At 42.4% G+C, this 22,060-nt stretch overlaps 1 protein-coding gene across 2 annotated transcripts in view; it reads right to left on the reverse strand.

Annotated features, from left to right (window-relative positions):
- The window catches only part of rprd2a (regulation of nuclear pre-mRNA domain containing 2a), a 31,623-nt gene that overhangs the window by 7,255 nt on the left and 2,308 nt on the right, over positions 1-22,060 (reverse strand). For both annotated transcript variants that reach the window (XR_013791667.1, XM_079521887.1), the window contains exons 2-9: positions 15,206-15,335; positions 12,485-12,642; positions 10,552-10,604; positions 8,954-9,080; positions 8,218-8,393; positions 4,467-4,848; positions 1,610-1,852; positions 697-891 (exon numbers count right to left, since the gene is read on the reverse strand). Coding sequence is in view for 1 of the 2 variants with exons in the window: in XM_079521887.1 (XP_079378013.1) it covers positions 697-891; positions 1,610-1,852; positions 4,467-4,848; positions 8,218-8,393; positions 8,954-9,080; positions 10,552-10,604; positions 12,485-12,642; positions 15,206-15,335 (1,464 nt within the window). In the remaining variant the exon portion in view is untranslated. The remainder of the gene's footprint in view (positions 1-696; positions 892-1,609; positions 1,853-4,466; positions 4,849-8,217; positions 8,394-8,953; positions 9,081-10,551; positions 10,605-12,484; positions 12,643-15,205; positions 15,336-22,060) is intronic.

Here is a 22,060-nt window from a genome sequence, read left to right on the forward strand (position 1 = left end):
CTTAACTTTGGTCCATTATGTGACTGTCTCCACTTTAATAATACCAATTGGTATTGTATTTTATCCACATTGCTCCTCCTGAATCTGAGGTTCGACTATCGGCAATGTGGATTCCGTCCTGGCCGTGGAACTACTGACCAGATCTATACTCTTGCAGGGATCCTGGAGAAGGCCTGGGAGTATTCATATCCGGTCTACATGTGTTTTGTGGATTTGGAGAAGGCATATGACCGGGTCCCCCGGGAGGTTCTGTGGGAGGTGCTGCGGGAGTATGGGGTGTGGGGGACCTTGTTGAGGGCCATCCAATCTCTGTAGTGTACACCCAAAGCGAGAGCTGTGTCCCTTATTACTGTGGGAGAATGCAATCATCCAATCCACTAAGCAACTCAAAGCAAGGGTTGAATACCAAGCACTTGTCATTGCACACGTTTAGCTGTGTTGCTCATTTCGCAAAGGCCTCATATTTACAATCTATACATCGTTGTAAAGGTGACTAATCAACGATTAAAATGATGATTGGAAGTACAATACCAATTGGTATTATAAAAGTGGAGAAATAATAGACCAAAGATAAGTTTCCGAACTTTTGTTGCTGTAATTATAGGCTAAAAAAACAAAGAAGAAAAAAAGCACATATTATCTGTTGAATGCTCTTGAAACAATCAAAGACAGAGATGACATGTGTGAACATCTCACCCTGTACTCCACTGCCTTGACCGCGGGCTTTGGCCAGAGCGTTGAGGAGGTCCGCAGGAGTCATGTCCACCTTGGACAGCATGTTGACCAGAGAGCGTGCGTCCTTGGGCAGGACTGAGGCAGGAGGCAACGTTGCGGTTTGTGCCGACAAGAAGCCGGAGCCAGGACCTGGAGAAGGTGTCTCAACAGAGGCTCCTAGAGAAGAGAGACACATTCAAGCTCAATATATACATAAACAGTGTTGCTTACCAACAATAGCTGATCTTCAGACAGTACGTACAATTCAGACATTCATGGCACAAGCATGGAGATTCAGTTTGCGTAATTAGCACACATATCAAACGGCTTAAAGATCACCTTCCCATTGTGTCAGCGACAGGTCTGTGTGTGTGTTCGGCTGTGACGTGTGTGTCTGTATGTGTTCGCACTGTTCTAATCCTGGGGTTGTGATATTAGCACATATAGCTCACACAACATTTAACTTCCCATGGTTATGGCACTGACAGGTCTGTGTGCGCGCTTACTTGTCTTTGTGTCTCTGTTTGCTATGGGTCCACGACAGGATGCATGATGGGCTAACGCTATGTGTGTGCATGCTTAACTGAGAGGGTCAAAAGCTTCCCTCTGTGAATATGAATGTTGTTTTAGGGCCTCATGCTGCGTTCACATGGGCAGATGCAAAGCTACAGTCCACCATTCATTTTCAATGGAAGCCAGTGACATGAAGATGCAAAGATGCATATGATGTTTGGAGCAAATACACTGTGCAGCTTTGCATCGGCCTGTGTGAACGCAGCACAACATTATGCAAAAGCCTCGGAAGTTAGGGCCCAGTTTTATTAGAGAGAGAGAGCGAGAGAGAGAGAGAGATTTTGTTCTTATTGCTGAGCCCTAATCACACTTTGTCACTCACCTGTGTTCTTCAAGGCTGAGGTCAAACTGCTGATGAGGGAATTCATTTTATTCAGGTCAATGGTGGACAGGCCTGGAGCAGCAGCAGCAGCAGGAGGAGCAGCAGCAGGAAATGATGAAGAAGAAGTTGTGGCATTTGTGACAGGAAGTGCCTCTGATGCCAACGATGGCCGAGTGTCTGCAGGCAGTACAGGGACTGGATTTGACACGGCTTCGGGGGATGGGATTTTAACAGGCTCCTCAACTACAGGTGACAAATTGACAGGGAGAGAGATGTAGAAACATTTGAGTCATTTTACATTTACTAATGTACAAAGCATGTGTAAGATAAATACCTGTCAATAATATACATTTTTATTTGTTAAAAGATTTAAGCAGACATCACACATAGTGGGTGTATGTGTTTTTTGTGCTAATAATTACTAATATGCCAGAGATGCACATTGCACAGGACTCTACTGTGCAGTTACTGTACGTGACAAATACACGTGATAAATTCAGCATCAACAGTCATTGACAACTGTTGCGCAACGCCACGATGGCTTTCAGTAATTACCATGGCAGCAAGTACAGTACCTGCTGTTCCTTTGTCTTGTGTAAATGCTCAACAAAATGTTCTTATTATGAACCACCATGGCAACCATTAGCCCGACATTTGTACAGTGTGAACAGTGGTTCTCACAGTGGGGTATGGGGACACCTCGCCCCTGCGTCCTAGCAGGGGTTCCAGGTGGTCCCCAGCAAAACTCGCCAGTTTACCAAGTCGCCACAGCGAAAAGTCTTCATCAATGTCTTCATCGTTATGCTAACATGCTGTCTTCATCAGTGTAGTATGTCAAACTCACAGATGTTAGTTCATTTCAAAAGTGATCAAATTATTTTGTGCAATTAGATGGTCAGCTATATAATAAAACATTGAAAGTGAAGTGAAGCTAGATGATGATAAAAAGGTGAGTATGTGAATACCAATGATAGTAGGCGTACCATTTCAGGAATTGTTTACTAATGAATTACATTGTTTCGGTACTTTAGTGTTTAAACTTTTAGCATTCCTACTTTCTCTACTGTTAACTCTAAACAACTATCCTCTCTCTCTCTCATTTCAATGCAATTTAAATGAAGGTGAAGTAAAACTAAAATGCACTAAATCGTGGCGAGTTGGTAAACTGGTGAGTTCTCCGGATACCCTTTTAATCCTATACATACAAGCTCAGAATATGTTGCATCGACGCATTTTGAGCCTGTAGATCTTACTCCGCCCACAAACAGTTTGGACAATTAACTTTGGTCGATAATACTATACCAATTGGTATTGTATTTGATATAATTTGTATCGTTGATTACTCCTTTACAAAAAAAGCTATAACGCGTTAAGGATTGTGCAATGGAGGTAGCCACATTTGTCCCGTTAGGATAAGGCCTGTGCAAGTGGAAGCTGGTGTTACGTTACAAGCAGTGTTGTTTTTGGCAGCAAATTTTGATTTTAGTTTTAGTCATAGTCTCCTGAATAGTTCATTTAGTTTTAGTCACCTGGAATGTTTTAGTGTTAGTCTAGTTTTAGTCGACTAAATCTACAGGTGATTTAGTCGACTAAAATGTATTTTGGCGGGCCTTGATGCCACCGTAATGACTGTTTTTACAGTTGCTGAAAATAGCAGTTCTACAAGCTCATAAATCTGCTATTTTCAGCATGCAACCAAGTATAAAATCACATATATTGGATCTCTTGTCCACTAGTCCCTTCCTAACATTTTTGTCTAGTTTTTATTTCTTGACGAAATTGTCAATATATTTATTTAGTCTTAGTTTGTCATCATAGCTTAGTTTCCATTTAGTTTTCATCAGTGGAAAAAGGTAGTCGACGAACATTTTTCGTCTTAGTTTTAGTCAACGAAATCAACACTGGTTACAAGCACAGTTGCAGCATTCGTGTTGCTGCAGGACCGATGCTCAGGTGCCAGTCACACACCTGTGACTCAAAATCGCTCAAAACGAGAGTAATTACATCATTGGGAGATTTGGGCAAATTGGGGGGAGGGGTTCTCATTCCATGATTGCTCAATGATACCAACTGTAAAAAGTACAATACCAATTGAACACATTCAGACCGTACGACGTGTGGGAACGTCATAACCAATTCAACCGACTGATTGCGACGAGGTGTGTACACGTCCTAGCGCTTTTTCATTGATATCAAACGGAGAAAATATATATATTTTTTGGGTTGGCCTATCCTTCTGCAATGTACTCCTTGCTTTTGGTGCATGCACGCTGCCATTCACTTCCCTGTTTAGCAATCAGAAAGAAATGCTCGCCATGCATAATCTAAGGAGCTCTCCGTGGTTTTGACCAGATGGCCATACTTCTGTCTTCATTTCTGACTTCAACATGCCTCTCGCCCGGAATATTAACGCTTCTAGAGAGACTCGATCGTAATAATAGCAAGGTAAGCAAGAAACATTATGCCTCCCGGTTTTTGAACGGAAGCCCCCAGCTTTCAGAGTAAAAGCTTCTATTTTGAAAGAAATCCCGGAGCTGATTGTGTTAATATATACTTGAAACATTTTAACAAAACAAATCTTGTATGGGAGTCCCTGCTCCTGACACAAAATATTTTCAGATGGAGGTACACTGCCAAATACAATTTGGAAGTTACTAATTATGTTTGATTTTCACAACATACTAAAATGAATGGAAACCAATGACTTCCTGGAAAGTAGTAACATTGAAAAATCTAAAACTATCATATGGTTTTGAAAATTGCATGCAGTAATGTAAATTATTTGTAGTCAATGGTCTAAACATACAAGAACACTGATACGGACCATTAGGTTTAAAAACATGCTTCAACACCTTACCAATGATCCCACAGATTTCCATCTCATCTTCAGACAACTCCATGTCCTCCACCTCTATGTTGTCGCTCTCTCCGACCACATAGACTTGTTTGGGGGACCCTTTGGGAGACCCTTTGGGGGACCCTCCGGGTGTGGACAGGGGGCTTGGAGCCGGAGGCTCAGCCTCGTCGTCCATAGCAGAATCGTCCATAGCGGAGCCATCTAGATCGGGGTCTGGCTGGGATGTCTCCAGGCCACGGAAGGGGGACTCAGAGCCTGTGGGAGATGGCGCATCCGCTGATGGTGAGGGGATGGGGGACTCGTCCAGGTCTGGCAACTGGGTTTTCAGGCTGTCCAGCTTCCTCTTCAGGTGGGAGACCCGGTTGGCGAAGGTTTGGTACGCCTTGAAAAGGTGAGAGAGTGAGCAACAAATAAATAAATGGACACAGAAACAACCTGGTGGAAACCTAGGTCACAGTCTATCCACTGCAAATGAACACATTCCCTCCCGTTACCATAGGTGGCGATCAGTGGCCAGTGCCCGCAAAATACAAAAAAAATCCAGAGAAGAGCTGTAATTTACGTCTGTAATCCACGTAAATCGAGAACCGTTCGCCCCCCTGACTTCAAATTCGATACACACGTTCCACACCCCCGCAGGGAGTGCAGTGCCGTTATCGAGTCGATCGGACCCACGGTTGTCCAGAACCACCACAAAAGGCCTCTGCCCGAGCTCTGGATAGGGCCCCTGCGCAGGCTCCATATATGGAGCTGGCCTGTTCTGACATCACAACACTCCATATTTGGGCATGCCTGACACAGAACTTCATATATAGGAATAAAGGGACACAGACAGATACAGAAACCTCCATATATGGGCATAAAAGGGACACTGACAGATGGGTGGAACGGGTACTAAGACATGGGTTAGGGTATTGCATAGCCGGGTGGGGCATGGATAGCCAACTTCCATCGTTACCGACTCTGTGCTCTACAGCCGGGCACCAGTCTTGTTATTGTCTCCACCAGGCCGAAGGCATGGGGAGAGAGTATGTTTTGCACTCCGTCCGTGTGTGTGTGTGTCCGTCCGTCCGTCCGTCCGTCCGTCCGTCCGTTACCAGCTAATCTCCGGCACCGTTAACCCGGTCGATGCCAAACTTTGCACACACACTCCCTGGATGCCAACGATGAACCTCTGCCCCGCATTTTCCAGAACGGCCTGTTATAGCGCCACCATGAGGCAGCTTTTCACATTTTTTACCTAAAACTGCACCGATCTGCGTGAAACGTTGCATGCACACTCCCTAGAGGCCAAGGACAAACCTTTGACCTGCATTTTCCGCATCTGCCTTTTATAGCGCCACCAGGAGGCCGACTTTTGTAAAACACATTTTTTGATATTACTCCTCCAGATTCTGTCCAAAAATCTCACAAATCGTTACACAGTATCTCTATGGTCGTGTGCTCAAGTCGGATCTGTCCGATATTTCATATTCCATCCTAATTGGCTATAATTGGCTTTCACAGTTTGCAAGATTGCCCCGTTTTGAACAAAAGCCTCAAATCATGAACGCAGCATGCAATTTACGTGAAATCTTTCACACATTTTCTTACTAGGCTGAGGAATATATCCCACCCTTTTCACATTGGCCTGTTATAGCACCACCAACAGGTTGATTTTTGCAAAACACATTTTTGGAACAAAATGCCTCAAATCATCCAATTGCCATCAAAGGCAAACATGTTTATATTACTCCTAAACATTTTGCCAAACATCTCACACAGTCCTATCCTCCTGGTGGAGACCTGTGCCCAGAAGGGCACTTTTTCTAGTTAATTCTGGATTAATGCTCTTTTATCAAATCTTGTGTTCTCGTGAATGGTGTAGAAGGGTTTAAGATATTGAGAATGGCATAGATTTTGTAAAACATGAAAATTACAGAATGTTGTGTTTTGTTGAATCTCTGCCAGTTGAGTCCAAGTCGCCCGGTGATCTAATTAGATGTTAGTAATCAAATTACTGTCGCCCCATGTACGATATACGTTATATGTACACATAAGCCTCTCAGCATATCCACCGTTTATAGTCTGTATGCCCATATTACAATACATTGTACGTTATGCCCATATTTAGATTTATTACATGATGCGTCTTTCCGTCTGTAAACAGATAATCTCCGGTACAATTGCACGGATCAACGTGAAACTGTGTACGAACACTCCCTGGAGGCCAGAGCAGAACCTCTGCCCCAAACTTTTAACATCAGCATGTTATAGCACTACCAGGAGGCAGATTCTTTTGCAAAACAAATGTTTTATATTACTGCTACAGATAGTGTCCAAACATTATGCGAATTGGTACACATTATATCTATTATATAGTCATGTGATCAAAATGGATAGTCATATCTTTTTATGTTCCATCCTGGCTAAGATTGGCTTCCAGAAATCATGACGCAGAGTCCGAATGCTTTCACAGCAGTCCCAGTGGGCCATGGAAGAAATGCCACTTTTTCCAATTCTGTGGTGACTGACTGGTGCTCCTACATTTCCCTTGGGTTCAATAACAGGTCTATTCTATCCATGTAAACATTTCTAGTGCCATTTACAACTTCACCCTCAATGTGAATGATTGTCTTTGTTACATATTATACAACTAATACGAGTTCTGAGTTGTTGTATTGGCTCCTGTACAAGCCATCCATTGAGAGAATAAAGAAGAAAAAAAAAACAGTAGACAGTGCGATAGCTATAAACAAAACACCTGGTTCCTAGCCTTTGGGGGGGGTTGTCCTTTTTCTTTTCATTCTGAATCAGTGTCTCACTTGTTTATAGAGCACTCTAGGTTGGTTTACAAATTATTTCTAGGTCAGCCAAGATGGCTACTTGGCCGACTACTGGGAGTGTGTGTAGACACAGAAATGAAAGGACTGGTGGCCGTGGCATCACGCCTAAAGGTGGAGTTTGCCTTTTATAAAATGGTGGACAATCTAGAGGCCTTTAGCCTTTTGGGAACATGCTGTGATCAGTGCAAGACGGAGTACTGCACTTATCTTTTTGAACAGGATGATGCACTATTCTTGATGGTGTAATAGAGGTGCTTTGTTTTACATTTTCTATAATATGGTCATTTGAGATCACTCTGTCTAACAGCGTCAGAGTTGTCATACACACATAGCTATTGCAAATTTATAGATCAGTGCATGCATCCCGTCAGAGAGTTGCGCTGTACCTTTCTAGTTCTGGGTTTTGATAACATTTAAAGTGGTTCAATAAAGGTGCTTTTTACACTTAATACTGCGGCCTGGTGGTAATACCTCGCACTGGGCCAGAATTGGGGAGATTACTACTAAAGTACTTCCATTTTCCCCACTCGGAGGTGGCTCGCAGACCTCCATTGTAAGAAAAGGCTAATGTTAGCATTAGTACCTATCTTTCTCGAGAAACGTTGATATTTCGATCGCGATGCGATGAAAAATCAGATCCAAACCTCGGATGTCTGATCAGCACAACGGACAGCGACGTAGTTTTTGAGTAAAAAGCAATAGAATATCCAAATTATAACCGTAGTCTACGCATGCGTGAACACCTTCCGTGCGTGCAGCGGTGGTCTGGGCATTGCCTAGTAACAGGCTCAGGGCAAAAAGCTGTGCCGTTTCAGATCCATATAAAGCGATATAAAATGTATATATAAAAAGGTCAAACAAAGTAATAATTGAATAAATAAGACAGATTTTTTGATTATGAATAAGTTAGCAGCAGCCCAGCTTACATTTGCCACAATCTTGACCTCCTGGTACTGCATCTCATAGAAGATATCTGCATTGTTGAGGGCTTCCAGGAGAGGTGGCCCTCCTTTGCTTTGTTGGTCAAGGAACTTGACAAAGTCCTGCAGCTTCGAGCTTCCGTCTTCAAAGTCCTTGGAGAACTTCTTCCCCCCTGCTTTATCTATATATGAGACAGAGAAAAACATTACAAAAGATATTGAAGGAAGGAAATGGAGAGAAAGCAAGGAATTTAGAGGGAAAGAATGTGAACGAGAAAGGAAAAACAAAAAATTAGGTATCTGAATCTCAAAATAGAAAGACGCGTCAGGTAGATTCATGTCTGTCGACCCAAGCGAGTGATGGAAGGTAATAGCCATTAGAGCAGTGGTCCCCAAACCTTTTTGGCCGTGCACCCCGTTACCTCCTGACCTAGCTTATGCACCCCCCAATACTCAGTCTCGTTGTATTTGGCCAAAAAGTATACATTTTTTAATATGATTATGGCAAATAATCACAGAATGTCACTGCACTGAGAGACATGCATCTGCTGTATACTCCCACAGCTGCTATACACATCTCCTTACAACAGTGTTTTACCGGATTTTGCCGTTTGTGTTAAATAACACCATAAAACCGCCATTACCCTTTTCATGTCACGCACCCTCTAGAGGGTGTTCGTGCACAAGGGGTGCACGCACCACAGTTTGGAAACCCCTGCATTAGAGCAATGAACCCTGGTACCTTTGAGTCTCCTGAGTGCGCTGGTGCTGCAGACGTCCACCCTCATGGCTGCCAGCTGCTTCTCTCGGAGCTCCACCTCGTCCAGAGAGTTCTTGTACATGGATAACTGTTCTACCAGCGCCTGGGGCTGCAGCACAGGGGACAGTCAGCTTAGATAACTGTTCTACCAGCGCTTGGGGCTGCAGCACAGGGGACAGTCAGCTTAGATAACTGTTCTACCAGCGCTTGGGGCTGCAGCACAGGTGACACTCCGCTTAGATAACTGTTCTACCAGTGCCTGGGGCTGCAGCACAGGGGACAGTCAGCTTAGATAACTGTTCTACCAGCGCTTGGGGCTGCAGCACAGGTGACACTCCGCTTAGATAACTGTTCTACCATCGCTTAGGGCTGCAGCACAGGGGACACTCAGCTTAGATAACTGTTCTACCAGTGCCTGGGGCTGCAGCACAGGGGACAGCTTAGCATAACAATTAACAATGTCAAGAACCATATAGACTACATGTGACAAATTAAGGAAAAACCTGAATAAGGGCCTTTCTCTGCCCCACCCTTCTCCTATTGTTTATATTGTGTTTAGTTTCCAAGATGGCCGCAGCACCAGGAGGGGGTGGGGCGGAGGTGAGCGGACGGGGTCGACATATGCTCTTACTGGGCTGCATTCAAGACACTTGCCTTGTGTCTGAACACTGCTTTGATGGATGTGTTCTGCCCCCCCTCCCCCCCATCAAACAAAATGTTTGGTCAAACCATATGGGCTTCCATTGGAAATGCATTGGAGCGGCCATTAAACACAGACATAAGACAAACGCAACACGGGTGTCTTGAATTTGTGAATACAGCCCAGTAAGGGCATATGTCGACCCCCCCGCTCACCTCCGCCCCACCCCCTCCTGGTGCTGCGGCCATCTTGGAAACAAAACACAATATAAACAATGGGAGAAGGGTGGGGCCAAGAAAGGCCCTTATTAACATCAACAATAGTGATGATTCCATGCATGTGTATTGTGTAATGCATGATACCATTAAACAATTAACATCCTCAGTGGCAAGTATAAAATGCTGAGAAGGCCCAGTTTGCATCGATGTTGGATCAAGATGACCAGAGAAAAAGATCAAATTGACTATGAAAGAGGGTTCGTTATTGGGGCGCAGATGGCAGGTACTTCAGTCACAAAAACAGATTAACTGGCTTCAATAGAACAGTGACCAAAGTGACACCTGCATTTCAATCTAGGGTAAGACATCAGAAGATATGGTCATAAATCAAACTCCAAACATCTGAAAAATCATTTTCTGCATGGGAATTAGAACTATTACTCAGTTTATTAACATTGAATTATTATTGAATTATTAAACAACATGGAATAAGTCATGATACCTTGGCAGTTAATACTGTAGCATTAACCCTGGCAACCCTAATTTGGGTTGCCAGTTTATTAGTGTTGTGAGCTTATATAGCAGCTATTTTCACTTTCTGACGTGGTTAACTTATGGACTGATTTTCAACTTTCTCAATCTCAACATTGTTGCAAATAATGGCAATGGTGTGCATGGTAGTTAGGGGTCAAAGTACAACTTAAAACTAGTTTCTCACTCACCACAAACTCAGCAAGAACCTTTGATTTAAGAGCTGCATTGGAATCAACTGGAGCTGAAAAGGTGAAGGGGGGCACATTAATATCCATCAAAATAAAATGTAATCCACACTGCTTAAATAAGCCCTGCAAGCTTTTATTGCGCTCAACGTTTCGTATTGATAGTTCCTTCTGTTTGAACTTCCCCATGGCCACCTCTTCTCATATTAACATCTATACCTGTTGTATAACCTATACAAGTTAACACCTTTAATTTCTATAGGGTTTACATTTAAGGACAATTTATGATTTGAGAGTAGTGTTGGGGTTCAAATTCTGATTTGAGAGTAGTGTTGAACAACACGTAGTACTACATGTCTCAATGTGTACAAAATATAGTATTATTTTAACCAGCTGCATCAAGTTTTGTTTGTCCTTGGTCCAATCATTGCTATTTAACACCCTGAACGGCAAGGACGGAGTTCTCCGTTCAATCTAGTAACGCCCAGCGCTCAGGACGGAGATTGATAAAAAGGACGGAGATTATTGATCGCATCGCTCCACAGGCTAGGAGCGTCTGTTGTGCAATATTCAATGTTATTTTCCGGTGGGACGTCATCGAAAATGTTCAACCCCATTTTAGCCAACGAGACCGAAAATCTCTTGATCTAAATCATTCCGTCCAATTCTAAGCAAAGATTATGTGTTAGACGGCCCATCGCTAGTCGCGTTAGAATTAAGCATACCTCCCGTTGTCGATCGCATCGGGAGTGTTTTGGCTACATCAAGCTACTTCAGCTACATCCGGGATAGCACCTGGTCCGTCACTAAATGTGCTCCGCTGCTATAAATCGCTGGCCGCTCCGATTTAATGGATTAAATAACCCTGGGCGTTCAGGGTGTTAATAATAATTATTAATATTAATATTATTATAATTATTTACAAGTGATGCCAGGAGCTTTCTCTCTGTCTATGTCAGTCTAAAGCCAATAGGCTATACATACATTATTTAATAACTAAAATAATATGAATAGTCATGTGCACACAGCAGGGGTTCTCAAAGTATTAGATTTTTGTCTAACATGGACACTGTTAGCCATAGGCTACAGTCAGCCCCGCCACAGCCGCGACATATTAACCCCAGTGTAAATAGGCAAGCATCATGCTAACATCGTTAGGCAGCCAATCATGAAAAAGTGTCTGCTAGGTCATCTCTACAAGTGGCATCGAAAGTAGAACCAGCTTGGCAGCTGCTTAAAAAGGCTGTATTGTGTTCTCGCCACACCCCCAAAACCAGTAGGGATTCTTTTTTAAAGCAAAAGTTAAGACTTCCGTGGGAGCTTGGTGAGCAACTTTCATTGAAACGAAGGGCCAGAGATTTGTTGTGCCTCCTCCAGTTACAGTATAGATCAATGGGTCTCACGCATCTCTATTGTAATGGAGCTTACTTTTTCTTCCCAACCATTCACATTTTTTGAAGCATGTGATAATATTAATTTGATATCGTCTGTGAAGATTTTCCATGACACTGTCATTTTGCTGCCACTTTTGTCATACGATGCATCGGTTGACACTTGCCGTGCAAGGCATTAAACTGGTCTTTACTTATTTTTGTTTTGTTTTTCTGGGGGGAAGGTGGGGAGTGACACGCAGCAAAGGTCGTCGGGATCGGGAGTCAAACCTGCAACACACTGTCAGCTTGACTGTGTAGCAGGTTTGACTCCCGACTCCCGGATTAGCAGCCTATGTACCTGGACCGCTAGGCCGGCCCGGGCCTGCTTACTCTGATTTCACATTTATGTGAAGTGGTTAAGGGGGTCTGCTAGATGCCTAAATTGTCAATTGAGATCAGTAGCCGAGATGCTTTTAACACAGAGCTACAAAAAGAGAATGATGTGTTTGCAACTTTGCACACACAGAGCTACATATAGAACGCAGCAGCTGAGATGCTCTTACTTTTCTGTTCCACGGGTGTTGTAGAAGCCGGAGGAGATACCTCTTTGACCAGGTAGCCTCTGAGCTCAGTGATCAGATTGTCTGTGTACACGGTCCTGTCCTCCCAGATGGACAGAATCCTCTCCACAGACTTTAATACCTTTGCGTTACTATCATGACTGGAGAGAGACAGAGAACGAGAGAGAAGGACTGTTAAAATGGCCAAAAATGTCATTGGAATATTCACACAATTTTGAAAATTATACAATTTCGATCCATTCGAAGTTTTGAACCTATTGAATTTCAAATCAATCAAATTTGAATATGAAATATTGTGCAGTTTCAGTAAAACTTAACTCAAAGACAGACAGAAGTCGCTTTCTCTCCCTCTATTCGTTGGCCACGGTTGGTGCTGAGAATCACCACCAAGTTGAAATAGTATGGCATAGACATTTGTCCAGTCCATTGTTAACGGTTTTTGAAAGAGATTTTGAAGCTCTACCTCCAAACAAGTCAAATATTTTAGGTGGAAAATCCATTATATTTCCATTTAAATCAATGGGAAGACATGTCGAGTGTGGTGGCGGAAATGTGGGTGGGTTGATCACTAGATGGAAGTTTGGACATGGTTGCAATGCAAGGCAGCAGGCATAAAACGGTATATTGTAGTTATAGTGCACACTGATGCGTTTATTAATAATTATATATACCCAGTAAGACGCCCTGGGGGTATGTCATGGAATGTCAGAACAGGTCAGCTCCACATATGGAGACCTAATGGTGGCAGCGGGGGCAGTGTCTTGAGTGTACAGGGTTTGAGGAGGTCTGGCCATATATGGAGCATGTCTTGAGTGTACAGGATTTGACAAGGGCCCAGGTAGGGCCGGGCCTGAATTTTCAGGCCTGTGAGAACTCTAGTTTACGCCGGCTGCCGGGTGCGGCTGCACTAATAACTTTGGGGCGGGCCCATCTAGAGTCTGAATGGACAGGTATCAGTCAAAAGGGAGACATCGAAGAGGAAGGATGGGTGGGGTTAGGATCAATATATGGAATGTCAGAACAGGTCAGCTCCATATATGGAGATCTAGGTGATCTAGTCTTCTCCATGTACAGTATGGCTATCCAGGGTTTGATGAGGTCAGTGTTGTGATCTTCTTATTATATGGATCATTATATGGATCGGCACAATGGACTGACGACCATATATGGTGGCCTTACGTGTCACAAGGTGTGAGGGACTGACGGCCATATATGGTGGCGTGACGGATGGAACGACGGACTGACAGGTTTTGAAGATTCTCATAGTAATCTGCATGCGACCTGTGGTCGCAATAATAAACTTTATTTATATAGCATAGCACCTTTCATGACATAAATGCATCATTTACAGAGCAAAAAAAGCAACACCATAAAACATTTAAATAAAAGCAAAATCATTAACATTAGAATGATATCATAGAACATGAAACAATAAGAGCAGAGCAGTCAGTACAATACATTAACAGAGATTTAAAACAATTCAACTAAAAGCAAGAGTGGAGAAGCTGTGCTTTAAAAATGTCTGCATAGGCTGCCTGTCTAAGGTGTAGTGGGAGTTTATTCCAAGCTGTCGTCCCGTAGAAGCAGAAAACTGCTTCACCGTGGGTTTTTTTATACGCCATTTTAGGCACATTGAGCAGGTCAGCAGTGGAGGACCTGAGGGGGCGTAGCCGCGCATCATCGTACCAAAACCTAACGTTCTCACGGAAGAGACCCACTGATATATTATTATGATATCACAACATAATGTTATATTGACCTAAATGGCGTTATATCGGCAATGATAGTATGATTAAAAAAATTAAAAAAAGTTTAGGCTTATGTCTTTTTCAGAAATGACTTTGGACATGTGGAAAAGTTAAACATGCAGAGTGTCGCATTACTTTACCTGGGTAACATCATCTTCTGATACTTGAATGTTTTGACATGAAATAATAATCCTGTACCGTCACCGTGTAGTGTTTTGTTTCATTAGCGCGAACGTGATAAAATAGGCTGCAGCTGTTGATCCCTTGATGATCTGCTGCTGCTGCCCGCTGAGCACACGGTAAAGATACCAAGGATTGGACAGTGATGTAACCGTTATGCTACGCAACACGGAAGTAACACAGACTCGAAGCCATTTATAAATCACAGTCAGTGACGCGTCCGCTGACAGATCCTTGGTATTTTCATTGGAACGGACAGAGTCAACCTTTCATCTGCTGTTTGGAATATCTAGGTCGGGAAACAGTTTGGCAGGCAAGATGTGTCGTCGTCGTCGCGGACCGGTGGTTGGGAACGTCTGTCTTACACCAGTGGTTTTTAACCAGTGGTCCAGGGACCACCAGTGTTACTTGAGGGGGTTCCAGGTGGTCCCCAGCTAAATGATGGAGAGTTGGTAACCAAATGGACCCTTAGATCTTTAACTGTGTGGACCCAAATGGACCCTTACGGGTTCATTTGGTTTAATTTTACACTCTAGAGTTAAATTATTGTTAAACATCTGCATTACTTCATTTTAAAATAAGGCTTTCGCCTTTATTTAATATTTTTATGGAGGGATAGACAGTAGGGCTGACGCCTGACGGGGGGAGATAAATGGGGGGTGACATGTAGTAAAGGCCGTCGGGATCGGGAGTCAAACCCGCGGAACACTGCCAGACTGGATTACCAGCCAAGGTGCCTGCCACGGCCCAGGCCAGTATTAGTGGTGGTACTCACCTGATAAGAAGAAAGGCGTCAGGCAGAACGTCAGCGAAGGCTGTACGGTACACAACGGCGCCTTTCCTTTTACAGTTCTGAATGATGTCGTTGGCAACGTAAAATAAGTTGAGCCTATGGCCGGCATCAGCTGTCAGGAGAGAGAGAGAGAGAGCAATGTCAAGTGTGACTGAGGACAGAGGATGTACTTTCGGTGTGCCTTCAGATCGAATACTATAGAAAACAAAAACATCCACACCATTTTCAGTTTGAATGCATCTTAACACTTCTGCAAGCTGCAATTCGCAAGCTCCCAGAACAGCTAGCCAACGTTGAAGTCGTCGGCCCTACTGGTCAAAGCTGGAACTGCAGGCGCTCGTGGGGTACTTCCCGGAAGACTTCTGGGTCCTTCAAAACGCCACTGAGCAACTTCCATTTACTGGTATTTGACAGTGAAGTCATGACAGTTTTCTGAAATACCTATGTTTCTATATCTGTGGTGCTCAATATTTCATGTCAAGGACCCCAAAAATGATATGCAACTAATAGGCCGCCAACCCCCATCTGAAAATGTTGTTCCAGGGACCCCCCCAGAAGCAAAGATTTGACTTAAAAACGTTCGCTCTGAAAGAATATATATTCAAAGATTTGCGCCACATTTGTGATTATTCAAAAGCTAAAGTATAACATAATTCTTAAAACACCAAAAGGGGTTCCCGTCCAGAATGGGTTAAAAATGTAGGCGCACCAGAATAATTTTAGGAGCACCCACCAAATATGAAGGAGCACCAATATGTTATACATTTTTTTAAATGAATAAAAAAACAATATAACATGAAATGGTGAAAGTTAGTAGCCTTACAAATGCATGCAATTAGGTTCATTGTACTGCGAGTGTGAGCCCGACGGTGCTTGGTGTAAGTGTGTGCCCTTACTGTCCTACACCAGCTGGCCTCAAACTTTTTCATGTCAAGGACCTATTACCCCGGTGCAGACCCCCATTTTAAAAGATATCATATGCCAGGGCTCTAGCTAGCTCTGGTCCATATCCCTAATTATGCTAATTACGGCTATGGGACCAGGCCTGGCACCACGAGGGGTCAAAAGGGGTACTGGACCACTCAACCCGACCTCCTTGAACCCTCATGAATTTTTTTTTTTAAGTTATTTTGGCGTCTGATGCCTCCTGCTGGACGCAGAGCCGACCGCAGGCTGCCGAGCCGTTTCTAGTGTAACACACACTGGACTCACATCCTGTTTGGGCAGCCATCCTGAGATGGTAAATAAATAGCGTCAATGCTAGCGAGCTAAAATGAAGCAATCCTTGCTCTAGAAAGCGCCAATGTTCCCATCTAGACCACCGGATAATCAGCAAAGACCTCTGAACATTGTGCGTTTTATCCAAACCATTGAGAGCTCCGTAGATTGGGTTATTCAGCTTTTTAGTCAGCATGTATAAAGGGAGGTGAACGGCAGCGTAGTTGCGCAATCCAGTCTAGGATCACTAAAGAAGGAATGGCCAAGCAAAAAATAAAAAGTCAGCGATCCAGTTTCATATCAATAATAAAGCTTATCAGACGGAACGTTATGCCAGAAGCCAGAAGCCGGTTGGATTCCTACTGGCGGAACCTTCCGTCAGAAGCAGTACATTTGTTAAATGATGTCAATAATAAAATATAAAACTACCTTGTGTGCTGGATTGGTTTTCTAGTGATATTAACGTATGCAGTACTTAGTTTAGACCGTTTTTGGTTTAGACTAGTCATTGGTTAGACCAGTCATTAGTCCTACGACTACAACCTATGTCAAACCCTCACCCTAAAACTAACCTCCCACGGGGCAGCACACCTAAACCTAACCTTAACCCATGTCTAACCAATGACTAGTCTAAACTAAGTATGCACCCCGGTTATAACTCAAATATAAACATGCTACAAACATAAAAAAGTATTTTCCAGATTTAAAAAAAAAGACTTAGTCTTGTTTATGTCCAATGTATTTTCATTTAAGTTCATAATCATAAAGTTAACATAACATGTAAAAAAACTTTTCAGGATTCCAATTCAAAAATAGGTAAAAAGAAATAGCAAAGAAAGCAGATCTACAAGCTCAAAATGCATCGCACTGTGACACGTTTTGAGCTTGTAGATCAGCTATTATTTATTATATGCATTGTGGCCCTCTGGAGTGAGTGTCCTATCCAATGTTTTGTACTTGTGTTCTCCCCTCCTGATGTTGGCAAATGGCAATAATAGCACAGTAAAGATGATAATAATCTAATATGTGTGTAGTTCTTTATACATCAAGCCTCTTAATTGTTATGTCAAAGTGCACCAGATTGAAGCATTTTCATCGCAAAAAAATTCATCTGGAGCCCCTGGCGGGGCAGCACTACCATTCCCTCCCCATTTTCTGGAGCCTGGCTACAGCCCAGGTGGGGGCCCACCGAAAATATCTTCGCTACCCGAGTCCTAGAACTGGCACTGCCCGTTTGATTTAACAACGCAATATGTAATAAAGATTTGCCCCCTCTAAAATCTCAATTGACCCCTCAGTCATTTCATCCTGCAGCCGGCCCTGTATGGGACCGATGGCGTCTAGCTCTCGCCTGCAATGCAGACCAGCCTCTCTTCTGTAGCGGGAATATAAATAACGTTTTACCTACTCACCAATACAAAGACGGGTTGTGTAATTAGAAAGCCTACTGTCCTTAGTGGACGCACTGAGTGAGCCCCCCCACAATGCACTTTTTGGCCAGAAAGGGATTGTTTTCACCGGACGGAAAAGATCTTTCCTATGAGGTTTTTCTCTTGGGAATATCGGTAGGGGGTGCAGTGGAGTAACTAAAAGTATTTATTTTCCAGTGGAAAAACAATCCCTTTCTGGCCAAAAAGTACATATTATACATGTGGTGGGTGGGCTCATAGTGCGTCCACTAAGGAAAGTAGGCTTTCTAATTAAACAACCCGTCTTTGTATTGGTGAGTAGGTAAAACGTTCTTTATATTCCCACTACATAAGAGAGGCTGGTCTGCATTTCATGCGAGAGCTAGACGCCATCGGTTCCATAGCCTTAATGCAGGGCAGAATTAGCATTAGGGCTATGGACCAGAGCTAGGCTCTAGCAATGATTCTCATCATTTTAATTTCAAGGACCTCCAGTTTGACATGCATTTCACTACCGACTCCCATTTTATGCCATTTATATCCATTTATTTATTATTTTTATTCATTTATATTTTATTTATATCGTAAAATCAATGTCAATTTAACTCCGAGTGTGTACAAAAGAATATATACAAGTGGCTCTTATTTTGAACAGGAAGTCAGCAGAGGAAGTCAGTTTCGGTTGTAACCAAGCTGCAATGTTAGTTTTTTAAACGAAAAGTTGTTTTGATGTGTTCAGAGCACTAGTTATACGACTAAACCATGCATCGGTCACTTAAACAATGTACACACTGGAATTATGTTAATCATGGAATCTCTGACTGCAGCATTAGGTGAGTAATCCATTTTATCTGTGTTGGAGTCAAAGGCGCAAACTATACGAAAAAGTCCTTCTGCACACCTACAAAGGACAGGTGCGTCGGATAACAGGAACTGATAGGTAGAAAAAAGAGAATCCCGCACACTGTCTTCACTTAGGTTGGTTTTTATTGCAACGTTTCGGTCGTCAGACCTTCATCAGGCATAAAGCAGTACTGACAAACAGTCAGCATAAATACATCTCTGAGATCAGCGGGGGCCAATCAAATGACACACACCAATCCGTTACCATGGAGAGGGACTGCCCACAGGTGAGTACAGGTGGTATATTTTTTCCATGATAAAAGGAACATTTATAAATATACACAAAATAGAATAAGATAGCTACAATAGAATAAATCAATCAGTATAGTAAAGGCAATATATACAATGAAAATTGAAAACCTTTTTAAATGTACTGACTGAGGCAACAAATGAATATTGGACAATTATATTTTTTGAGGTTCTCTCACCTCTGGGGTTTTCTGATATTTTATTTATTTCCTGATTTTTTGATATATTGGTTCTAGTCTGTTTGATGTCCCGCTGTCATTGTGTGTGATGTCAATGTTATGTATTTTGGAGTACAGACCCTTATACCTGTAATTTATTAGGTCTGACCCCCAATACATGTATTGGACATTATGCCCTCCAGGGACATGTTTATTTAAATATAATTGTCCAATATTCATTTGTTGCCTCAGTCAGTACATTTAAAAAGGTTTTCAATTTTCATTGTATATATTGCCTTTACTATACTGATTGATTTATTCTATTGTAGCTATCTTATTCTATTTTGTGTATATTTATAAATGTTCCTTTTATCATGGAAAGAATATACCACCTGTACTCACCTGTGGGCAGTCCCTCTCCATGGTAACGGATTGGTGTGTGTCATTTGATTGGCCCCCGCTGATCTCAGAGATGTATTTATGCTGACTGTTTGTCAGTACTGCTTTATGCCTGATGAAGGTCTGACGACCGAAACGTTGCAATAAAAACCAACCTAAGTGAAGACAGTGTGCGGGATTCTCTTTTTTCTACCTATCTGTGTTGGAGTGCCTATGGATGCATTGGTTCATGCCACATGCAATCTCATGCTGGCTAAAGTAACTAATTAATTTAAAAACATTTAAAAATCAGAATAGTTTTACTGTCACATCATCACAGGTTTACAGGTGTAAAACACTATGTAAGTGCTTGCCTGTCACATTGGATTGTGTATGTTGATTCATTGTATGTAAGTACAATAGCTATCACAAGAGAGCCGAGTCAAAAGTCAACCTACGCTAGAGGCATGTAAGACAACTTAGACAAGCCTATATTATCCCTCTGAGAAAACTGTATTTAACGCAACATTAATCCACCTGCAGTAACAAGAAAAAACAGATATAAACAGCCTTTCGTCCAAACATGTAATGCAAATTTTAATAGCCGGGGGGCGACAGGCCCAAAAGCTCAAAGAATAGAGTTTAACCTGTACTTTATATTTGTGTTTTCTCTATTCATTTGGTCATTAAGGTCCACAGAATGCGAGGCCAGCTCTGCCGGAAACAGTGTCATTTTTGTATACCACACCATAGACAACCTATGAAGGCAACATTTTCCAAATTTCATTATGCTTTAAGTAGTATGTGACATGTCAAACTATTCGGCCATGTGACCTCATCACATTTGTGATGACGGCTAATGCCGTTTTTAGCCCAATGTTTTTCGTGCAAAACTAATGCTTGGAATGGATTCAGAATCATGAAAAACCCCTAGTTTGACATGTCACATGCTACTTAAAGCATGATGAAATTTGGAAAATGTTGCCTTATATAGGTTGTCTATGGTGTGGTAGACAAAAATGGCCATAACTTTTTTTTGCAATGTTTCCGGCAGAGCAGGCCTCTTATTCTGTGGACCCCAATGACCAAATTAATAGAAAAAACAAATAATAAGTACGGCATGACATCACAGGTCCTCTCAAATGTTGAGCCTGTGGCTCCCCGGCTATAATATAAGCAAATTGTACGTGGAATGTAGATACAAGACTTCATTATTTTTTTACAAAGCTATGGCATTTATGAGAAAACTGCCCTACTTCCTTCCTTGACCACCATTCGATCACAATTTTGACAATGCAAAAAGACTAATGCTACATGTGTATCTAGTATCTATCCAGCACAGAAAACTCTCAAGAATTATTCCTCCTAGATTGTTTGCAGAGGTTCAAGACTCAGCAGAGCAGAAAAGTCACCTGCTGGCTGGAAGACAGCTCTTGAGTTTTGGCCAAGTGTAGAAGCTACTCCGGCTGTCAAACAGAGCTTTGACCATGGTTGGGTAACCTGCCTCCCTGCAACAGACATCCATGAATATTCCTTCACCACTCCACTGACTCCAACCAAGAAGCGCATGTGAATTTCAGACAAAAAACAAGCCAGGACTGTCTGGATATCAAAACCAAAAACAACAAAAGCATTCAACAAATGTAATCAAAGTATCAAGCACATTCGTGGCAGACACTTCTGTTGGTTCCTACTTATTAGCTCAGAGAACAACTGCTTTATAACACACCAAGACAGATGAGATCTGCTGCTGTACCTGCCTCATCCCATTGCAATTTTAACCATGAATGATACACCTTATGTGTATATACAGTATCATGCAGTGTGCACCTTTGTATATATGAATTTACATGTCTGTGTAGACATTAGAGTTAGACAATGCCGGCAACGTTGCATTGGAGCAGTATATTTATCAACCTTATTTCTGGACACTTATGATATTGAATATTAAATATATTATTTTGTTTCTAAATATCCACAGGTTGATAAACTAGACATAGCAAATGTTCTGGACACTTTGTTTTATATTGTGTAAATATCCATAGACATAGTCAAATATCGCTCTAATAGAAACATTCTGAACTGGTCTATTCTCTCTGACCAGTTTTTTTATGCCACCTTTTTGTATCACTTCGGCTTGCTTGGAACCTTGACAAAGTTGACATAGTGAAACCAAATACATTAGTAGGTACTATCCACAACTTTTACAGAAGGGAAAGTATTCAAGCCAAGTTCATGCAGTGGCATAGTAAACAATATCAATGGTACGTAAACAAAAAGTTGGAGAGGGCACATACTCCAGTTACGTTAGCAACAACCACAAGCCACTGAAGCCAGTACAACCTCCATCTATAAAATACTCCAGTTACTGATCAGCCAGCACAACCGGCCTCCATCTATACGACTCTCCAGTTACAGACGACAAGCCAGACCAGAACCTGACTCCATCTATAAAATCAAACACGCATTGCTCCGAGTAGGCCTCAGCAGCAGTCTACATCCACATGAGATAAACACTGCTA

This window comes from Electrona antarctica (genome assembly GCF_951216825.1).
Source record: "Electrona antarctica genome assembly, chromosome: 15".
NCBI lineage: Eukaryota > Metazoa > Chordata > Actinopteri > Myctophiformes > Myctophidae > Electrona > Electrona antarctica.